This window comes from Melospiza georgiana, chromosome Z (genome assembly GCF_028018845.1).
Source record: "Melospiza georgiana isolate bMelGeo1 chromosome Z, bMelGeo1.pri, whole genome shotgun sequence".
NCBI lineage: Eukaryota > Metazoa > Chordata > Aves > Passeriformes > Passerellidae > Melospiza > Melospiza georgiana.
Genome location: NC_080465.1, coordinates 21539101 through 21561388, shown reverse-complemented (window position 1 = coordinate 21561388; position 22288 = coordinate 21539101). Strand labels below are relative to the sequence as shown.

Here is a 22288-nt window from a genome sequence, read left to right as displayed (position 1 = left end):
TCAGTCCTTATTCCTTATTTTGGAAATGGTCTATTAATGTTTCTCTTAAAAATTCTTCATGTCCTACTCTCCAACATTTCCCAGGATACTACAACATTTTATGGACACTGCAAAGATGTTTGGACATGGCAAACAGGGCTCAATATGTTCAAGACATGCTCAAAATTTTGTCTGGGAACTTGCCTTATTAAATGCAAATGAATGGAAAAAATCTGAACTGGAGCTGGAAGTTTAAGTAATCCTGGTTGTTTCAGAGTCTGTGAGATGCTTTTATTCTTATTGTCCTGTAGATTTTGAAGAAACAGTCTTGTTTGGCATTATCTGTGCTTGGTTTTGTTTTTTATTATCCATCCCTTGTGATAGGTGAGAATGTTACTCTTGCTAACTTAGCTTATTCCATTTTTGCTCCTAAAGACCATATCACCACTCTGGAACAACAAAAGTAGTAGTAAAAATGTTTCTGTCTGAGAGAATCCAGTATTTCCCTCTCTGCCTGTTTTCCCAACCCATCACTAAAGGTTTCTGGAGTTCCTTAATTCCAGTGGGAAATGAGAATGCAGTCATGTAATGCATAGGCAGTCGCATTTCAGTGTCAAACAGATTTACTTTGCAAGAGCTCTGCACAAACACACTGACAGGCAGACAATCTTCAGAGGTGTCAATTTGCACAGGAGGCAAGGCAAGGAGGAAAAGGAAGTGCTCATGGTCACATGAACAACTGGAACAGCCAAAGCGCTGAGCAATCAAGGGAGTCAGCCAAAACTGAATATGAAAATGTGGGCTTCAATGCATGAACCACTAAGACATACTTTCTGGAAAGTGAGACATATTCACAATCATAATTTCATCTGAAAATAGGCCTCTTTTTCTCTTTTTCATCAGACTTCACTGGAAATTGGTCAGGAGGAGTCCTTATGGCAAAAATTATAGATACAAGTTCTTGAAAAATTTTAGAGGAAAATCAACAACAGAAACAGGCAGGAACTTAGTCAGACCTCAATAGTCCTGTTATGATTCCATGCAGAACTGAGAAATTGTGTAAATGTTTTTCTATAGATTCCATGAAAACCAATCAAAACACAAAGATTTAGAGCAGCACTGATGTCCTTAACATGCAATAAAGCACATTAAATGTGTTCGGATTTCCCACCAGGTGAGATTTTTGTCAGTATTATTCAGAGAGACATTCTTCCACTCCAGAAGGAACTGGTGCAAGTGTCTGAAGAATTTTGATCTCTTTGAAAGAGAAACTTGTTATCTTAGTGCTAAAATTAAGTCCGCACTGTGCCATAGAACTTGCACTCAGATTGTGCTGACATGCTTAGTAGTGCTGTTTTAAATAGCCCAAACGATTAACCTACAGTTTACCAAAAAATCATGCAGATTCTCAGATAAAATTTTAATTTCCTTTTAGGCAAATTGCAAAGAATGAACTAAAGAAACATTTGGCCAAACCTAAACTTCCCTACCAGAGCTCCTGGCAAGGGGAAACGTGCTATGACTGCAGTGACATACAACACTCTCAGAAGAGCAAGCAGCCAAGTGACATCTCTCATGAAACCTCATCATGACATATCCTCTGCAAAATATTTCAGCTGCCAGTTGATTTATATGAGGGAGAGGGAGAGGACTCTTTTATCCTTAGAAAATGCTGCCATCCTTCTATAAGCAGAACCACTCAGACAAAAATCCATTTTCTTAGCAAAGAATACTTTTAATCCTTTTAAAAACTTATTTCTTTACTTAATTGATGGCTCTCAAATAAGGTGTGCTGAGAAAAAGAGTGCTGTGGGACTGACAGAATTTAAATTGGCAGCAGCATAAAGAACGAAGACACTGCAGTGTAAGTGACCGAAGCTACAGAGGTCCTGAGAGTTTTTAACCTTTTTGGTGCTAGCTTAAGTTTGCATCTGGAAGGAGAGCACTTCAAGTCTGCCAAAGGAGACTAGCAGCCCATTCCAGTTAAATGGATAATGAATTAAGATCCAAATCTCCTGGTAATTCAGAAAGAAAAAAGGTAACACCTATCCTCTGTTTTGTGAAGAGCAATCCTGCCAAGAAAACAGCCATTTTGTAACTGAAGGCACAAATGGAAGCATTTAGGTGAACAAGAACTAAGTGGCAAGATCCTGTTCTGGGTAGGTCAGTGGACTTGTCCCTCTCTCCTTATGGATAACTTTGTATTAGTCCAGGAGGCAGGAGGCCATCAGCGAAATTGACTGACTCTTCTTTATATAGCAAAGCTTTATTTTTGTTAAATTAATGTCTGACAGCTACAGAGTCCTGTACACTTCATTTAATGCATGGCTTTGTGAACCTCATGCATTCTGACGTTTCTAGGACAGGCTGAGCCATCAATACCTCTTGTGCCTCTGGGCAAAAATCTAAGAGAAAGCCTGATGTCATTATGGTCAGAAACCATCTTTTCTTTTGTGCTCTGTTTGAAAAAGCTTTTGGAAGGAATATCAGCAACCTCATAATTGGTGTTGTGACTGAGAGAGGGAGGAAGTGGAAACATTAATTTAAAACATCATCTGCTTTAGTTACAAAATTATTGCCACTGGCTGCTATTCTGAAAGGCCATGTCTAAAGGGGAAAGGCTTCAAGTTTTGTACATAGCCTTAGGATTAGACCAGGAGTATTTAGCGATCTGTTGCCAGTGCCACAGTCTTTTTGATGAAATTTTAGGTTTAGGCAGTGCTGAGATATTCCTGTCTTTGCTTCAGGCAGAAGCAGATAATCTGATTAATGGGGATTCATTCCATCTAGCTCTAGCTATACAGAAATAAGGCACCCCTTGCAAGGCTTTCTCTGCCATCAATAGAAGAATGGCCACTGCAGAGACTTCAGACAGAGACATCTCAGTGCTTGTTCTGCAGGGACTAACTAACTCTGCCTTCGGGGTGGTTTAGGTTGGGCTAGCTAGATCCCACCCTTTTACCTCCCATTGTTTCATCTGGCACAATAAGATAACAAAGTTCGCATCTCAGATCTTCTCTAGGCTCTGAGACTGGCACAGAATCCATTCACTGTATGCTTGTACCACCGAACATCCTCTAAAATTTGAAACAAAGACAGTAACAAGGAAGACATTCAGATGGATAATAATCAGGGTAGACTTACATGAATAATGAGAATAATTGCTTGTTTTCATGGACAAAATTGGGTGACAGAAGTGAGGGAAAAAAAGACAATTCCTTTGCAGGCTTCCAGAGGCTGTGTAGCAAGTCCTATATCAACTTTAGATGACAGACACCTTAAGGCATTGTACAAGTAATATTGTACATCTATGGTATTTGAGGACATAACTCATCTATACTAGTATCTAATGAAGTAAAAATTGGTGCAAAACATATGATGACAATCACCAATAGAGTTGGGCAGCTGAGAGCTGTAACTAAGTATTGTGCTCTGTTTTTTGTCAGAGCATTCAGTATTAAAAGCATCTTAAATTATTCTGCATTACCTGCTTAAGGAGGGATGTAAATATGAAGATATAATCGAAGTCAGAGCATGTGCTGGAGATGGAATGTGCATAAAAGGGCAAATTTCAACTGTCATTCATTTATACTACAGAAGACGCAGCAGTTTTGAATCAAAGGTGAAGAAGGTAAATTAAAATTGAATGGATACCCCCTGGATTCAGGGTGCAAATTCAGTTAAAATGTTCCAGGGCCACAAATGCAAACAGTAGGGGGAAGACATGACGAAGAGGAAAAACTGACACACAGTGTCAACTGGGCAACACAGTGTGTTGGTACCATGTCAAACATCAGCACCAAGACAAGCAAGAATGTGTCAGTGAATGTCTGACGTATTTTACATTGTCAATGAGCTGCAGCTTGACAAGGGAAAGCAGAAGGTGGAATTCCCTGAGCAGACCCATGAGAAGTGAGCAGCAATGAAGCAATGACAGCTAACATCTGCAGGAACTAAAGTGTTGCTGGCTCAGCCAACAGGATCCCCTTGATTAGAGATGGCTAGCAGACTTGTAATTCAGAAAAGGTCAAAGTTTGCAAGAAAGCAAAAAATTAAACGAAACATGTTTTTTGCAAAGAGCACCTCATTTTTCTTGGTCACCTCTGTGGCCAGCAGAAATTATTCAGGTAAAATAATTTGTGTTTAAATTCTAATTTGTGAAGTTTTTGAAGATAGATCTCTTGAAAAGAAAATGGTTAGTTTTAGGAAGGGTAAACTATTAAAATTCAAAGTCAGTCTCATAAACACCTCTAGATTTTACTGCCTTGCTATACCCACAGAACACTTTGTTACTTCTTACATAAGTAGCTATCAAAGATATTTGTCAGTTCCATTTTGTTTCTCTTGCTATTATAGTTTGTTTCATCCTTCCACCTTCAACCAAAAAAGTCCAACAACTGTAAAGAAATTTTTATCAGTATGATTGAAGTTTGCAAAATGCAAGCCAAAGAAAAAGATCTGGTTTGGAAAATACAAGATTTAGTCAGATGGAAATCTGGGAGCAGCAAAATATGCCCTATGAAGAAAAATTAAGCCACCAGGTAGAAAAAGGATAATTTTGGATGTCATCACTCTAAGGAGACCCATTTGCAGACAGTAACCACTGATTGACAAGAAACTGAGAGTTGACTCTCTTGGTAAGAGGAGTACCTATCTGTGTGTTTGTGTCTGTGCACGCATATACATTTTTACTAATCATGTCGATGGATAGGGAAGGATGAGTGCAAGGACTACTTGAAATGGATGCACTGTGTTAATCTCATCCCTCCAATAGTGCTGCTCTGCCCAGATTAGGCTGCACATCAGAATGTAATGGTACAGATGCACATATCCATAAAATCCCAAATGAGTGTGCAATGCTCATATCTGCTGAGCTGCTAAATGTGCTTTGGGCTCTAGAGGAAAGCAGTTATGCTCCAGTTCAATGACTTTAGTACTCCATTTTCAGAAGGAGGTAAAACTGGGAATTCTAACTTGTGCAGAAGTATTCACATGTTCTGTGTGGGAAGCAGCTGCAAACCCCTGAAGCAGAATGACCTTGTGGTCTCTTTTAATATGTTGTGTGATCTTCAAAACCAGCCCATTTTAACATGAATTATTTTTAGTGTTCTTTTCCCTGAAAAAGAGTACTTAGTTAACTTGAGCACACCCACTCCTCCACTGTGCAAATGAGAAAAACTTACATCACAAGATTTCCCATTCATTTCTATCCACAATTGTAACTGACACCTACTCTTTGAATGGAAACCCGTGGGCAAGCACAGCAACAATCTTTCAAGCTATGCAACAAGTCCATCTTACTTTAGCTTGGGTACCACTGTGCTCACATAATTTCAGGATTACTTGTTTTCTCACTGTGCATCAGGCTAAGCATGGCCATAAGCCTGAGGGGCAAACCCTGGTGTTTTCACATGACAGTGCTGTGCATTTTAGCAGATTCCTGCCATTACAAAAAGCCTGTAGAGAGCACTCTATCAAATGGTGAAGCAGCTGGGAAGAGGCTGTTTCCCTGAGATTGGTCATTGCTCCTGTGGAAGAATGGGCTTCATGGAGAAGCTGTATGAAAAGCTATCCATTAATATTCTGCACTATCATTTGTAATCACACTGAAATGGGAATGCTATCACAAACTGTCACCATTTATTAATGGCTCGTGTACACCTGTGACCACAGGAAATCTATCAAGACACAAGGTCTGTTATGAGTCTAAGACAGGTAGTGCAGGGGAGGATATATGTCTAAGACTTATATGTAAGTACCTAACACAGATGCACAGCCACATCACAGACAGCTTGCGAGTGCCCAGCTCTGGACGGCTTAAGGCATAGGTTTGTTCTGGTCCTGCAAGGCAATGCACCTGCAGAGTTTCCCAGCAGCTGAAGTTGTTGACATGTCTTCCTTCCTCCTTCTGTGCCTTATAAGATGATGCCCAAACACTGGGAGAGCACAGAAAGGTTTTCACCAGCCTTTCACAGCGCACTGCCAAGGCCATGCTAACACAGCAGAGGTATCTGTCACCCCTCCCCACAGCTTCAGAGAACTGACAATAAGTGTGACTTCTTGATGGAGAGAACTGTGTAAACCCATGAAACAAAAATATTGCAAGTCCTGCACTACTGAGAAGATGTCTCTGAAGCACAGCTCCTCTTCTAATGTACTAGCATTAAACCTTGCAAAACAACTAAAACAACATAATAAATTATTAGGCAAAGTATTTCCAGTGGCTTTTCTGAGCTTTATTCCTTCAGTTTCTAAGTATCACTCAGAGCCCGTTACTCTGCACTGTTCTGCAGTTCATTACTAAAATAGAAAGGCTGCAAAGCTACAGGGAAGATACTGATGGACAGCTCAGCAAATTTTTCCAGCTGAACCATAAAACTGTCAAACAAATGATACATGTTAGTTGTGATGGCCCTGTGCCTCCCAGAAATTAAGTGAATCTTTAATGGAAGACTTTGGCAAGGAATTAAACATTTATTAGGACTTATATGAGATAGCCATAAAAGGGATTAGAGACAAACCATAGGTTTGCTGTAGCACGAGTAGAATGAAAGAGCATTTCTTTTTTAACTTTGGTTAACTGGTTAAAAGCGATGAAGCTGAGAAAGCAGAGGAAAACATCTTTATTCCTTGTTTTGAAAGCAGTAGTGGCTCAGTGCCTTTAGCTTTCTTTACTTGCTTCACAAGCACAGTGCTGTGAGAGTACTTATGTTCTCAGTTATTGGCATGGTTAATAACTGGAAAAGCTTCTAATGGGTTGACTCACAAGCTCACGTGATAGCGACAGGAATCTAACACAGAAATTACGGCTACACTTGGTGTCGAGGTAGCAAATAGCTTTGTAAAGGAGATATATTTTTAACTGAGTACATCTGGGTTGACTTGTTTAGACAAAAGTGCCAGTGTAAGCTTTTCAGAGGACTCGCAGAGTGGGTATTCTGATTTTTCTAGAGGACTCTTTGATTTGTTATTATTTTTGCCTCTGCCTCTCCACAGCCCACACAAAACATCAGTTACAATCCATGTCCTGTGGAACAAACAAGTGAGGATGTGTATATCCTTGCCTTTCCATTTTGGGGGCAGACTTCCAAATATGTATTTATTAATTGTTGACTTCATCTAACATGAACCTGAAGTTCCATCAGTAAGTCATCTTTTGTACTAGCACAACCAGCATCACAGATTTCCAAAACTTGCTATCACACTTTATTGGAAAAAAGGCTCCCAATATTACCAGTTAGATTGTGCCTGGGCCAGTCTGACCCTTGCTGCCGGGCCAAAGGCAGCAACTGCTGTGTATCACCCCAGAGATACCTCGGCTTGCTGGTGGTTGCAGCTGGGCACCGAACAAGTCCAGGCTTGTTAGGAACCCCGTTTACCTCAGGAGGATAGCTTCAGGCGATGGTGAAGAGAAAAAGGAGAGGATTCTGCTGGAGGGTTTAATGTCCAGAGGTTTATTCCGTGGTTACAGAGGTCTGAACGTGAGGAACTGCTCCAACAGAACTACTGGCCGCATGGTCTCATTCACCTTTTAAGCTCAGGGACAGGGGGAGGGGAGGTACAGGTGAGCCACCAACCAGGTGAGAGGGGCAGGGTCTCAGGGGAAGATGACACCCAGAAAGGCCAATGACCTCTGGGCATAGGGGCATCCTTTGAACTTGACCAACCACTCCACGCCTTGCTGGAATGTTAAGCCTGATTGACAGGACTCACTCAGCATGGGGGCAAGGAGGAAGGGAGAGAGTATAGGCACACCTGGGAAAGTGACCTGGAAGGCCAAAATGGGACAATACAGCACACCACAACAACACTTAATACACAGGATTTTAATTCTAATTCACAAAAAAAAAAAAAAAAAAGTTTCTTGGATTCTGTTTACAGAGCAGTATGGCAAATGGTAAGTTAACTGATTAATTAAAACTAGCTATATAAATAATAAATATTCCATCTCGATCAGCTGCAAAATAAAAGCTGCATGACTTGTAGCATTTGGGAGTACCTGGAAACTGTAACCATAGATGCCCAGCCACCACTTGTTTAGTACTGTGAAGTGTAATCCAGTGCTGAGAAAGGTCCACTTGTTAATGTTCTTTGCATGGTAGCACACGGCACTGCCGCTGCTGAACAACAGAATTTGAAACTTTCCCTTTTGGTCTTCAGCTATCCCGAAACATGCAGCAGAAAAGTGCTGACAGTGGATAAAATATCAACCACCCCTTCTCATCCAGACCCAATGCATAAGGTATCAAAGAGTTGCAGTGTGATCTTCTCCTACAACTATACCCTATATCTTTGAGAAGCCACAGTGGTCAGGAGAGTTGCCTGAGGACAGAAAATCGCACCCAGTCTTCAAAAAGAGCAAGAATAAGGACCCAGGGAACTACTAGCCAGTCAGCCTTACCTCAGTCTCTGGAAAGGTGATGGAACACCTCATTCTGAAATAAGGCCATCCACATGGATGACAAGAGGGTGGTCAGGAGCAGTCAGCCTGGATTCACTGAAGGGAAGCCATGCTTGACCAACCTGACCGCCTTCAACAATGAAACAAAGACCTGGATAAACAAGGGAAGAACAGTTGATGTTGTCTACCCTGATTTATTTTCAAATGATCTTGGCAGAACAAGCTGTGGAAATCAACTCCTCATGCTCTGTCCCCTCTGTGTACTGATGGCAGTTCTAGGAGCAAAGACAGTATCAAAGACTGTTAGGGTTTGAGGGTTAAATCTGTTCTTTCCTCCACACTCAGCCTCCCTTCCTCAAAGCAAGTGGTGGAAAATGCTCTGGCCATAGGTAAATATATGTAAATCCTCATTCCACCAAGGGGCCCTAAAGGAGTTGTAAAAGAAATGTGGGGTGCCACACAAATACATGGTTAATTTTTACCCTGAGGAGCTGCTGCAGCCAAAAAGGGAACTGAGGAGAAAAGGCGGCTTGTTAGAAGGATGCCAGGCAGTTTATCATCCTCAGCTAACCAACATAGTGCTGCTTCTCTTCTATCTGACTCCAGCCATAACAGATGTGACTGCCATTAAAATCAATGCCAGTCTCTCTGGTAGCTCTACAACACTCTTCCTACATTCTAAAATAAATTTTGGTATGGGCAAAAGGGAATACAGGTGGAGCTCAGAATTTATTGTTAGTCTAATTAGGGTCTCCACAGTCTAACTAAAATACAGAAGGTCAATAGCTTCGGTTCAGTTATGGTAAAATCAACACTCTGAAAATAAGAGTGAGACTGATACATATTCAATTCCTACTATCTATCCCTTGTCTCTAAGTTTAGCCTGCCATTGCCCTTCCAAGTCCTAAGGGTCAGGGAGGACACAAGCTCTCCCCAGGCAGTAAGTAAGTGGGTATCACACTGAGTCCTTGGCATGCCAATTTCTTCATCAAATGTAGGCTCTTGGTCACTGTAGTGTGCTTGCCATTTGGGGCTATTTTGGATCATTTGTTAATAAAATCTGTTTTGCTTTCAGTAGTTCCCATCTAAACTTTGACACTCAGCCATAGTGTTCCTCTTTCCTCAGGGACAGTGGAGCAAATCCAGAATTTTATAACTGGCAGTAAAATATTTCAGATTTATTTCTGCACCAAGTTAAGTGCAGATGGAATACATACTAGCCTCAGGCCCAACACCCCAATCCTCCTGAAGTGGAGGAACTGGTACTTAACCCAGCAGAAGAAGAGCATCTTTACAGCAGTCCCTTCTATCTATGAGAACTAAATAATGTCACTGTTTCCAACACAACTTTCTCCTTTCAGCCCAGGAGCCCCATTTCAGAGGGGCTTCGACTTACCCAAGCTATCTTGCATGAGTGTTGATCTCAGCACTGCCTACATCTGGCCAGAGTGTAGATCAAAGATCTACACTCTGATTCAAAGTCTGACTTCCCAGTTTGGCCCCAGAGTTGTCCTGTCATGATACTTGCCTGGTACAATTTAGTGACCTGGACTCTAGGCTGACCACATTTGTCGCTCAGCACCCACCTTGCTCCTCTGAACTGAGGAGCACTGCTAAGTGAACAGGGCTGGTGATGAGGTGCTGGTTTCCTCAGGAATAAGCTGGCCCTTGCTGATGCCTGTCACATTTTACCCTGGATGCTATTCACAGAGCTAAGCTAAAAAAAATGTAGGAAGCAGCCACACAACTATCAAACTGCTGCTACCACAGCTAAAACAATCTCAGGCCAAGACAAGCCCTGAGACAACCCACTGTCAGGCTGATGTGAAGCCCTCAGCCTAAGAGTCATAATGAAAGAATTAGATGTACCAGGTTTCATCTGATGACATAATAGTTGTACAGTAGTGAACTGCAGCAAAACAATCCCCTTGAGTCACATTCAATCATGGTGGAATGGAAGCTGACATCTGGATGATAAGGTCCATGTCCTTGGAAAAATGAGAGAGCATTTAAGAAATAACCCTAGGCTATATGCACTGAATGAAATATACTGAGGTATCACAAAGGCAGGAAGATGTCAAATCCTGGCCTTGAATGTAGTCAGCTTTGGGATATTAAGAGATATGCACATGGATAGAATTTCAAGCATTCACATAATACTTGTTAAATTTGTTGTAATAAGCAGAGGTGATATCAAGCCTTCCTACCCACCTCTTGGGTAAACTACATAATGATGAGAAAAGCACTTGTAAAGGGCTGAGAAGTATTTCCATCACTCTGAGTATGTTTGCATCAACCGAGACATTGTATAGGAGCAGTTGGTCCCCTAAGGGCACAGAACAACTCCACCTTAGCCATGAAGTCCAGAAACTCCACTGGAAAAGCCACAAAACACTTCTGAAACTTGTCAGAATTGTATCTAGACCAAAAGTGGGAGATGGAAAAAAAATTATAGCATCCCACCAGGAAATAAGCAGAAACTGAAAATGTGAAGCCCTTGGAAGGAAACAGCACATTACACCCTACAGCAGAGTAATGCACCCTCTTCTCTCCTATACAAATCACCCACCCTCAAAATCCCGTACAACTCTAGCATGATATGTTCCAGGCACCTTCCAGCTTCCAGGCTCCCTCAGGAATGCATGCATGTTTCTGCATCATGCGCAGCTTGTCTGGGGCTGATCACTGCAAGAAAAGCAAGTTCAGCACAGGCAATCACCACCAGGCAGCAGGTATTACAACTGTCTGCAACCTGCACATCCTGTGGCAGAAACTTAGTGCTACAGGTACTGTACGTCTGGAGGCAGCATAGAACTGTCCCACTGAGAGAAAAGACCACAGCTGCAGGCCACATCCAATTCAACTACAACTATGCATCCCAAAAGCTGGAGATAAATTGAGGAAGAAAGAAAGCTGGGGCTCACAAAACCCACCAGGACACGGGTAAAAGCTGCAACATTGTCAGAGCTGAGCTTTGTAAACAAGCCGCCCACAAGAAAAGCAGAACTAAGATCCATCCTGTGCTGCTGATAAGACTTCTGATGTGAGATATGGATTTCTGATACCTTTAGTGTGTTGCAGAGATATTAGGAGTGCAGTGGCAGTTTGGTGATTGACATGGGCATATAGAGTTGCCACAGTCCTGTAAGAAACAGAATCAGTTCAGAGTTGGATTTTACAAGGCTGACCATGTGTTGGAAGCCATGAAGATGCACGAGCTGGAGCACAATTTCATGCTATGCCTTCTCCAGTCTACCAGCAGGCAGTTCAGTCAGGGCCAGTCTCATTCCCTTCTACCTCTGTCCCTGTCCTTCTTCTGTTGTGTACTACCATGCTACACAGTGTCATGTCTGCAAAAGAAAACAAGCTGAATCAAAAAAAGGAGATGCTTCCCAGGCAGTCAGCTAGATGAATTATCCCCCTTTTACCTACCTTGATGTTGGACCTGACACATGGGAAACAGCAGCAACAGGCAAACAGTGGCAGGGAAGAAGAGCAGGACAGAAGTCTTGGTTAGAATGGATTAGATATAATATGAAACTTGAGACTATTCAGCCAAGTCTCTCTGTCTAAACACCAGCTGCCACCATGTGGGAATGTGAAGTTATCCAAGAAGCAAAGGCTGTCATAAACCTTGGAAAGCCTCACCAAGAATTAGTGAATTACAACAGTAGTTAGTTATTACAAAAATATCCAGATAACTCCAGATGATTTTCTAGGCTTCCAGTTCCATATGCTACAGCAAAAGTTTTTTTCCTGCCATGTGGCATGAGATGGCTGTGTGACAAAGCCATCTTGACATTTCCATGGATGCTCTTTGAAGCCAAGTTTATAATTCAATTAAGTACTAAATTAGCTGGAGGCATCTGAACAGAAAAGCACACACATTCACAGCTCACACAGACACACACACACACACACACCCCCTCAACACATACAACCAAATTTCCCATGCATTGTGCAGGTACCTCTTCACAAAGAAAGAAAATGCAGCAGGAAGTTACCAGCTCTTTCATGTGTCTGAAGGAGCCCAGGATGTCTCTGCTCTCAGAACATCTGCAGGGATGCTGCCGGGAGAGCTGTTGGGGTTAAATGCCTTAAGCACTCTTTCTCAGAAGAATGATTCAGTTTAGGAGTAAGAGGTTGTACATCTCTCATCTCCCCAGTCTGAGACACTGGAGGATTTTAAGCTGGCCAGACAGCTGGGAAGGGTCAGCCTCAATATACTGGAAAGGGCCAGTGAACAGTGCTGCTCTCCATTCCTCATGCCTTTGTGCCTCCTCAGGGATGCCTCAGCACAGGAAGAGCTCTCACTCAGTCTTTGCAGGGAGATGGGAGAAGGCTGTGGTAAAGTCCCCACAAGTGTACTTTGGATGGGATTGACAGCTGTGGGGAATCTCACTGGTAAAATGCTACATAGAAAACTGCTGCTGGGTATTTCCCAGCCCTCGGAGGAGCAGAAAGTCAAAGCAAAAAGGGGAACCTTTTTCACTTGGTCACCTTGACCAAGGTTTTTATCATGGCTCTGCCTGATCGTCTCTAGAACCATGCTCACAGAAACCTAAGCATATGGGTTTAGCTATGAATCAGATTTTTAAACCTGGCAAACTGTGTGTTGGAGGTAATCTGAGGTAATCTTGGCATTTGTGCTGCCCCTGGAAGAGGACTGGAAGGATTGCAGAGCAGGCAAGGGAGTTTCACAGTGTAACCTGGCATCTGACCTGCAAATGCTGCCAGAACATGTTGATTCAGTCGACTACTGTGATTGGGAAAACACAAACCATATGCTCCCAGATGCTCTCCCTGTAGCAGCCCTCATATGTTTTAGGAACAGAGGTGGGGCTCCTTCACAGGGTGCAGATAATTCTGATGGATTTTCTTTCCCTGGCAGGAGGCACCAGAGCAGCTGTGGTGAGCAGAAAAGATTTCCTGTGGGCAACTACAGTTCTTCAAAAGTACCTTACAAAATCTTATTAGCTGCTTTGTTGGACATGGAAGAGAAACCTGTGGGTGATGGGGCCTTTAGCAGGGGTTTTACTTCGCTTCTGTCACCCAAATTCAGGCCTGGTGTGGCCAGTGCGCTACATGTAGCACTTGCCCATGCCTTGGGATAAGTTGTAGAAAACAAGGGGGAAATTCTCTTTGGCCCCTACCCCAATCTCTGGGAAGGACCTTCCTGGAATGCTCTGGTGGTCATGTTCTTGTCAGACTCCCAGGGAACAGACTTTCCTGGAGCTGTGAGAGAGACTTCTCTAAAAGGTCAACACAGCACCATTTTACATGCATGGCTTTGTGGTGTTTCAGGACTTTATACAACATGCCTGAGGACAGCCAAAGTTTCCTGGCCAAAAAGAGCATAGCATTGGTTTGACACCTTGTCTTCCAGATTGGACTTTGAAATCAGCCAAACTGAATGCAACAGTTCTGTTTTAGCAGTCTCTGAGGAAAAGTCAGCTTGGTCTCCAAGGGTCAAGCCTTCCTTATGTCAAAAGGAATGGTCTGTGGTAGAACCTATGGGTTTCAGGGCATTTCTCCCTTGAAAATGACTTTTTGCTAAAATTTTTGTCAAAGTCTTTGACTGGGGATGGAGCTGTTGGTTCCTTGCCATGTCCATCACAACTAGATGCTCAAACTGCTGGCATCTTGTGCTGGCCCCACAATGAACCTTCTCCACTTTCAGAGAGAGAGGGGCAGGGTTGGTGTTAATAAGCAAAAAATCACTGTATGGTGTTTGGTTGTAAGGTGTTAATCTCCAATCTATCCCTCTGAAGGGAAGGCTAACCACAGAGCCAGCTTGGGTGTGTGCAAGGCCCTCCTCTCATGGATCACCCTCTCTGGCAGGCAAAATGCCACCAGCCCTCACTGAAGCCCAGACAGCAGCACTCACCCAAAGGCAGCTGTTGTCTCAGCTCGGGGCGCAGCTAGCGGCATAGAGCTGGATTCCTTGCCTGGAAGGCTTGGTAAGATTCCTGAAGGCACAACAGGTAAACGAGAATGATCCTAAAGACAAGAGTACCACCTCATGGAAAACTCCTCAGGTATACATGGTAGCCAACAAGCATTTTGAGAATCAAGCTGCAGGCTGTGCATGACAAATCACACTTAAAGCTCTTCATAGAATCATGGAATCATAGAATGTTAAGGGTTGGAAGTGACCTTCAGCATCATCTAGTCCAAACATCCCCCTGCCATGGGCAGGGACACATCCCACTAGACTGGTTTGCTCAAGACCTTGTCCAGCCTGGCTTTGAACAGTGCCAGGGGGCATCCACAACGCCCCTGGGCAACCTGTTCCAGCATCTCACCACCTCCACAGTGAAGAATTTCTTCCTAATAACTGAGCTACACTTCTCGTCTTTCAGTTTGTATCTGATATTCTCTACGACTGAACAGCCACGACTTTTGCAGCCTGTCTGTGTACGGGAAGTTCTTCAGTCTCCTTGAAAACTTCACGGCCCTTTTCTGGACTTGCTCCAACAACTCCACGTCCTTCCTGTAGTGCATCCCAGAGCCGGATACAGGGTTCCGGGGGAGGGGGGGGGGGGGGTCTCACCAGAGGGGAGCAAAGGGGCAGAATCCCCCCTCTAGCTCTGCTGCCCACGCTGCTTTGGATGCAGCCCAGATGCAGCTGGCTTTCTGGGCTGAGAGCGCAAGCTGCTCTTCGAAATACCGAGATCAATAAATCGGTTTACACGTAGCCAGCGGACACAGCTCCCACCCTGCCCCTACGCTTTTCCGGGGAAGGAGGGCGGTTCCGCTCCCGTCACCGCGGCCTTCCCGGGCCTGGCACAGGGAGCGCGGGCGTGGCGGTGCGCACCGCCCCCGTGTGGGGCGCGGGTGAGCCGCAGCCGCCCCGCGGCGCTGCCCGCGGGAGAGCCCCGGGAACCAGCGGCGCCGCGATTGCTGCCACAGCGCTGCAGCTCGGGAGCGGCGCGGCCGGCAGGAGCCCCCCGGCCGCGGGGCTCGGAGGGCGGGGGCCGCGGGGCCCCTGGGCGTGCCCTGGCGCGTCGGCGGCGGGCGGCGGTGGGGCCCCGCTCCCCGGCCCCGCGGCCCTCGCGGCGCCATGGGGCCGCTGCTGTGGCTGCTGCTGCTGCCGCTGGGCGCGGGCTCCACGGCGTACGAGGTGTACGTGGATGCCCGGCGAGCCGAGCGGCCCCTGCAGCACTTTTGGAGGAGCACTGGCTTCTGGTAAGAGCGCGCCGCCCGGCTCCGGGCCCCAGCCCCGAGCCGCTGGGTAGAGGCTCCTCGGCCCTCGCCCCGGCCGCATCCCGCCCTCTCGGTCCCCAGGGCGTGCGGACGCTGCCTTCCAGGAGGAAACGAGGCTCTCCCGGGCTTACTGCTGTGGGATTAGAGGGCCCTTGCTGCTCCTTATCGCTTATCCTGGTGCTGGACCAGGTCCAGAGTGTAGGGCGGGACGTGGGATGTGGCAGTTAGTGTGAACTGGCCATAAATAGGCCTTGTCTCTGCTTCTCTGACTTTCTTCCATGTCCCCTCGAGCATGTAAAGTCCATCTTCTTCCCCAGCACAGTACATGTGTTGATACTCAGAACTCATTTCCCTTTACTTTTCAGTGTTTCCATTGCCAAGGGCCCCTAAAGGGCCCCAGGAAAAACTTCGGAGAGTTCTAGTACTGCCAAACAAAAGACTGATAGTTCTAGGAGTTTGTTCTTCTTGACAGACGTTTTCCAGATGCACCGCCAGATGCAGCCAGTGGGTCAAGTTGACCCAAGTTAGGGGGAAGGCGGTGACCATGCAGAAATTCCTGTATTCTGGTCGTGCTTAGCTTCTGGTCTTGTGCTTAGTATTCTGGTCTTGCTCAGCTAACTAGGATTGGAACAGCCTTTAAGTTTAGTGAGACTACCAAAAGCTTCTAGCAGGCGTGAAAGTAAGAGATAGTATATTCCACTGCTGTGCTTGTATTTTGCTCTAAAGTGATTATGATCTACTTCATTTAGGCATGCAGTGGGTTAAATAACGCTTATGTGGAAAAGAGTTGCAATGGAGATGGAATGAGTATGTACTTTGGAAAAAGGACTTCGTGCACTTTTTTTGTATAATGAATAAAGGTTCCTTAAGAAAAAACTTAAAAGATTTTTCTTTAGGTTTCCAAGGGGGAGTGGAACAGAACTGGACCTAAAATACATTCTGATAAAGAGAAACGTTTGGGCTTTCAAGATTTTTTCTTCTTTCATTGTTTCTTTTCTTGTTTCTTTTCTTTTTTTTTTTTTTTTTTTAGGAAACATTAATGAAAATCTGCCTTTAAAATAGTATGTTTAGCCCATTTAAACTGCAGCCTGTTAAAACACTCATGGTTTTAATTGTGTGAAAAACTTTGGAAAGCTGCAAACATGAAAGACATGTGAAGGAAAGACAGAGTAACAGTAGCAGAGGCAGAGGCTATCCATGGGTCAGCAGTTACTCTTTTATAATATCTGGCCAACGCTAGTATTTCTGCAAATCCCTTGAAAGCTCATGCAGTGGCACAAGTGAGTTCCAGCTGCTAAAGCTTATTTTCTGGGCGAGTGCCCAGCTGTGGATCAACAGCTGAGAAAACCTGGGAGCAAGGCTCGAAGTTCTTTTAGATGGGTACTTTGCACTCAGAACAGGAAAGGACAGATGCTGAAAGTACCACTAACAGAACTCACCGTTCTGCCAGCTTTCTTTTGTATTCCATCACAGTTTCTGCAAAATTTCTCTCTTACGGGGTGTGAATTTCAGAATGTTTATTCAACACAGTCTAAGCAAAAATAATTGTCTTTGCCACTATTGATTGGAAGCCAGTTTGAATTTCAGAGTAGTAGTAAAGCGTTCCATCAGAATCTGATAGTTAATGTTGTCCGTGTTTACTGGAACAATTAAAAAGATCCAAATGGCTGATACATTTTTAGTAAGAATGGAACTGGTAATTTCTCAGTATCACTTGTGTGACTTCAAACTATCTTATGGAGATGGTTTTTAAGTGCCTTTTATGCTGGTGAGACTGCAGAGAGGGGCTCACGTATACTGGCTGATTTGTAATAAGCATTATAAATGGATGTGGTTTGTGTAAAGACTTGAACTTTCAGGTAAGTTTGCAGGAGATGGGGTAATAGATTGGCAGTATCTCTGTTGTGTCAAGTTCTTGTCCAGGTGGGGTCAGGTGTTTCTTCCTTTGTACGCAGACAGTTAGGCAGTAGGAGATTGATTCAGCAGAGCCCTTGGTGGCAGGATGATTATATGGATGGGTACAGAGTAGGCAGGGATGACTTAAATGACTCTTCCCAGCAGAGTTACAGTCAGCACAAGTCTGGTAAATATCGTGGGAGATAGACTACAACAGTTTTTGACTTAAACAGTTCGTATATAGTGTGTAGTTAGAGCACAGGTCATCTCTTCCTGCATTGTGAAGACGCATGGATGTATTTTACCAAGCCTGAGGGAAAGTGTTGTTTTATCCTTCTTGTCATAAAAATGCTTTATCATTCAGAATGTGCACAGTATGAGGAGGCTTGATGAAAGTCCCTAAGGATGCCCAGACCTAGTGAACCATGCAGCATTCTGAGTTGCTGATTTGTGAAGGGTGGGGTTGAGATCTCCATCTTGCAGTATTTATCTGTGGAGATTGGAATAACAGATATTTGCCACAGTGTAATGTTAATTTCAGTGGAATAAGTAGATATCTAAGTCAAGTTGATATGTTTGTTGCTGTATAGCCCTGAGCCTGTTAAACTGCTTGCAGAATCAAACATAGAAGCCTCAAACTGCACACTCCTGCACTTCCTAATGCTTAAGGGTTAGCTGAACGTGGCTGAAGAATATGAAGGCTCTGAGCATCTAATTCTGCTTCAAAGAAGTGTAGTAGCATCCACATCAGAGAAAGAATTGATGTCGTTGCATGAGCTTCATCAAGAAGGTCAAGCCCATATTTTTCTTGCATCAGACATCAGCCTGTCTGACTTCCACTGTAAAGCCTTAAAGACAGTGAGCTCCTTTATGGTTAGTTCCTCAGAGACAAGGCAACTGTTACTGTATGGTTTCCTCTGGCCATGTTGCCTGAGATCACTGTCTGTGCAGCCGTGACTGCTGGTGGTTTTCCTTTCAGCATGGCGCTGAGATGCACCCAGGTTGTGTTCTTTGCCAAACAATGTGTATAGCCAGTTGGCCCCAAATAACCTGCAACTCCGTTTTGCTTTCGTCTCATTTTAGGCAGTGCTCCTCATGCCATGTAGGAACATGGAGGTGGTGTAGGAATGTAGCATAGGAATCTTTGCATGCCCAGTGGAGCTGCTATTTAATATTTCAGTGTGTTTCTTTTCTTTTTCTGAAGCCCTCCTTTACCTCACAGCAGTGCTGACCTGTTTGACCTGAGCAACGACCAAGAGCTGAACCTTGCCTACATTTCTTCTGTTCCACATGGTGGCATTGAACAAGTTCGGATCCACTGGTTACTGGAATTAGTTGCTCTTAGGTAAGTATACACCTTAAGTCGAAGTCTAGGAAAATGTGACACATTAAAGGGTCCAACAGGCACTCACTTTGATGTTTATCTTAGCCGAATTGCAAGCTGGGCATATCTTTGCTTCTGTGGAAGTCAGCTAAGTTCCAACAGATGGGAATAATTCTGGAATTTTAAGAAATGAAGAAAGACACAGTTTGTAGAAAACTTGAGAAGTTGAGGGATTAGAAAGATGGTTTACTTTTTAGTCCTTTAATATAGGAAGTGTGATACAGTTAAAAAGTCCAGCAAAGGTTGATACAAGCCTAACTTACTGAGAGGTCCAGATGAAAGCTGCCACTAACCCTTCTGCCTGTTTTAGAAGTTGCTTTTTGCCTCCTGAAGCCATGTGTGCACTGCATTAATTGACAGGTAGCGAGAATTAAAACAAGCTGGATTTGGGTAATAACAGTTAATACCCTGTCCAAAAGGTTTTATATACAAAATGGCATTTTTAGTTTTAGGGAAGTATATGTCAGACTTTAGGAGAACACTTGGAATTCATTTCAAGTCCCTTTTAACTCAGCTTGAGCAAATTCATATCAAGATGCCTAGTGAGAACAGCCGAATAGCCAGATGCCTAGAGCAGGAGCAATTGGTCTATGAAGAAAGACAAACCATAAAAACCCCATGAAAAATTGTAATAGCTCTTAAAAGTTCCGCCTGGCCCAGACTCTTGCTGAGCTGAGCACATTTACAGTCCACATTATTGTTGCATCTACTGTCCCAGACACAGAAGAATGGGAATTTACTGCTTTGGGGAAGCAACAGGGAAGGAGAGCTCAGATGCTGAAAATGGCATGTGAGCAGAGGAGTAGGGAGTTTCAAAGTGTGCATTAGGAGCAGAATTTTTCTTTCTCAATATTAGAGTGTGCTTGTGTATGTCTGCTTTTTATGAAGGTGGTCATAAGTCCTGCACACAGGTAAGCATTGCATCAGTACCCCAGAGTGGCCTCTGTTTTTTAATTCATCGGTGAACATAGCGGGTAACAGTGCTCCTCGCTCTCTTCTTTCCCTCTTGAAGTTTCCACTAAACACCTTTTCCTGTGTGTGTCTCTCTCTCTCACTGGACTGTGGAATATGTACAATATGTACTCTTGGAGTGAGCCAGTGTAAAGGACAACCATCCCTGCTCACTGCTTAAGGAGTCCCTGTTTTAGAGATTTCTCCTGGGAGGTGGATTGAGTCTTTCAGGTTTCTGTAACCAATTCACGTAAGAAAAATCAATGAGTACCTTTGGAAAGAAAGTAGCCACATTTGCACTTGGAGCTCAGAATCCCTTCTGGCAGGCTTTCTTAGCTATGCCATTGTGTTGAATTGGGTGTTCCACATGACTGAGGGAGAGGAATGCATCTGTCATGGACTCTGCTCAGCCTTTGTGGGGACTGAACCACTGAGCCTTTTAAAAAAAGTAGGATACAATCCTTGACACAATTGAAATTCTAGGACTGTGGAAACATAGCAATCAATCAAGAAGTCCCCAAAAAGGCTTCAGTGTCTCAAAGGTAGGATTCTACCCTACCAGTATCAATCTTTAGCCCACCTTTGACATGTAGAATCTAGAAACTGCTACTGTTTAGAGCCAAGATAAAACGTCTCATTTTACAGAAAAATGTTCATTTGTCAAGGACAAGAAGACATGTAAGTTGTGGGAGGACAACCAGTGGACTAAATGTCAGTACTTTTGGAGGGGGAAGGGGCATAGAGCCTGTGACAAACATTGGGACTCAAAAAACCAACAGGAGCAGAAATGCAATTCTGAGCAGAGAAGTTCAGTGCTGATGCCTAATTTTGTGCATGTGTAAATCTTTTCCTGAGCCAGTGATTTCCAGAAGGATGGAAAGAGGCTTTGAGTGCAACCATCTGAGTGCAGAATTGTCTTATGTCATGGGGTTGATGAGTAGAGAACACTCCTTGGAAAGTAGATGGGAACTTGACTGAAGAAGAGCCCTTAGGAAAAACAGAGTACCTCTGTGGAACTCTAGCAGATAGAGACTTTGCTTTTCTTCACAGCTGCCACCATCTGTAAAAAAGGTGCCATAAATGTTTCTGCCAAGGAATAGATGTACTTAAATAAAAGACTGCCACGTTCCCTTTCTCACTTCTGTAATGGTCTTTCTCATTATGTTTTTTACTCCCCCAATGCCAAGTGCATCCCTTTATTTTAATTTTTTCTCGTACAGCAAGCTCTCCCTCTTCATATTTGTCTTTATTGGGAGTCAGCCCATTATTTTGTCACTTGTGAAAAAGTACCACAAGGCAAACTGTTTTCAAATAACTCCTAGTTTTATTTTCCAGCCAGTAGCACACATTTGTCTCTTGGTCTTGGTCTTGTGACACAGGAATATTCATGATTGTGGGGAAATCCAGGATGTCTTTGATGGACTGGACAGTTCCCAGGTTGTTCGTTACCAGTGCCAGTAAATAGAGCTATTTTGACACATTCTGGCCATGCTTCACTAGTCAACAAGACAGGACACTTTGAGCTGAAGATTCCGTCTCTTTGCCCAGTTCCAAGGGACACACACACAGTCCACAATAAGAATCCATTTTTATGTAGCAGTACTACAGTCTGTTAGATACATGATATGTAGTAAATCACAAGGCATCACAGTGAACAAAAATACAGTCAACCTACATGAAGCATATAACATTTCTTAAAAGGCATATAACGGTTTTTATTTCAATATTAGTATTAACCTAGTTGGAATTACCAGCCTATCCCCAGCTCCTCTCCAAGACATGATAGCTAATTTCTGGTAAATTAGGAGAGAAGAGAATCAGTAGTTTTTGTTAATTTTCAATCTTCATATCTTTAATCTTAGTATAACTCAGTATAGCAAACATAGATGTACCAGAAAAAGGCTTGCTTTTTTAGTTACCTTTTACATACTCCTTAGAAATAATTCACAGTCTGCCAGAATCCCTACAACATAGCACTGAAGCTGTTTCCATGTTTTGTTTGTCCAACACAGTTGATTGTGAGCCAGCTCTGCCAGTAAAACCAAAACAGGAAATTGTTCTTACAGTTTCTTCTGACCAATAGTTTCTTTCTTCATATATAAATTCTAAAGTTTACCTTTCCTCTTATGTGTAGTGAAGTTTCTTTACTTATGTATCCTTTGGTACCAACTTAAATGTGAAAAAGAGACTTCCCACTCTTACTTTCTTATCCTCATCATTATTCTCCAGAGACTCTTGCAAGGTTACGCCTTTCACTGGAATTTTTTTTTTTTTTCATCTTTTAAAATGAGGTTAATCTAGAGTTAAGGGTATATTTGCATTTTTTTTGTGTGTGTTCTATGTTGGTAGCTGGATCCAGAGAGCTAGAAAAAGTGTAGATTGGTAGGATGTTTTATTTGAATTCCAATGACAGCTTGTTTTAGTGCAGTGTCCTATGAGTGTCTATATTGATACTGTCTGGTAGTAATTCT

The 22288-nt window shown here is 43.5% G+C and overlaps 1 protein-coding gene across 1 annotated transcript in view; it reads left to right on the top strand.

Moving 5' to 3' along the window:
* Positions 1-15410: 15410 nt before the first annotated feature.
* IDUA (alpha-L-iduronidase) overlaps positions 15411-22288 on the top strand; it is a 45893-nt gene continuing 39015 nt past the window's right edge. The window contains exons 1-2 of the mRNA XM_058043595.1: positions 15411-15568; positions 18687-18827. Of these exons, the coding sequence (XP_057899578.1) occupies positions 15444-15568; positions 18687-18827 (266 nt within the window). The 5' untranslated portion in view covers positions 15411-15443. The remainder of the gene's footprint in view (positions 15569-18686; positions 18828-22288) is intronic.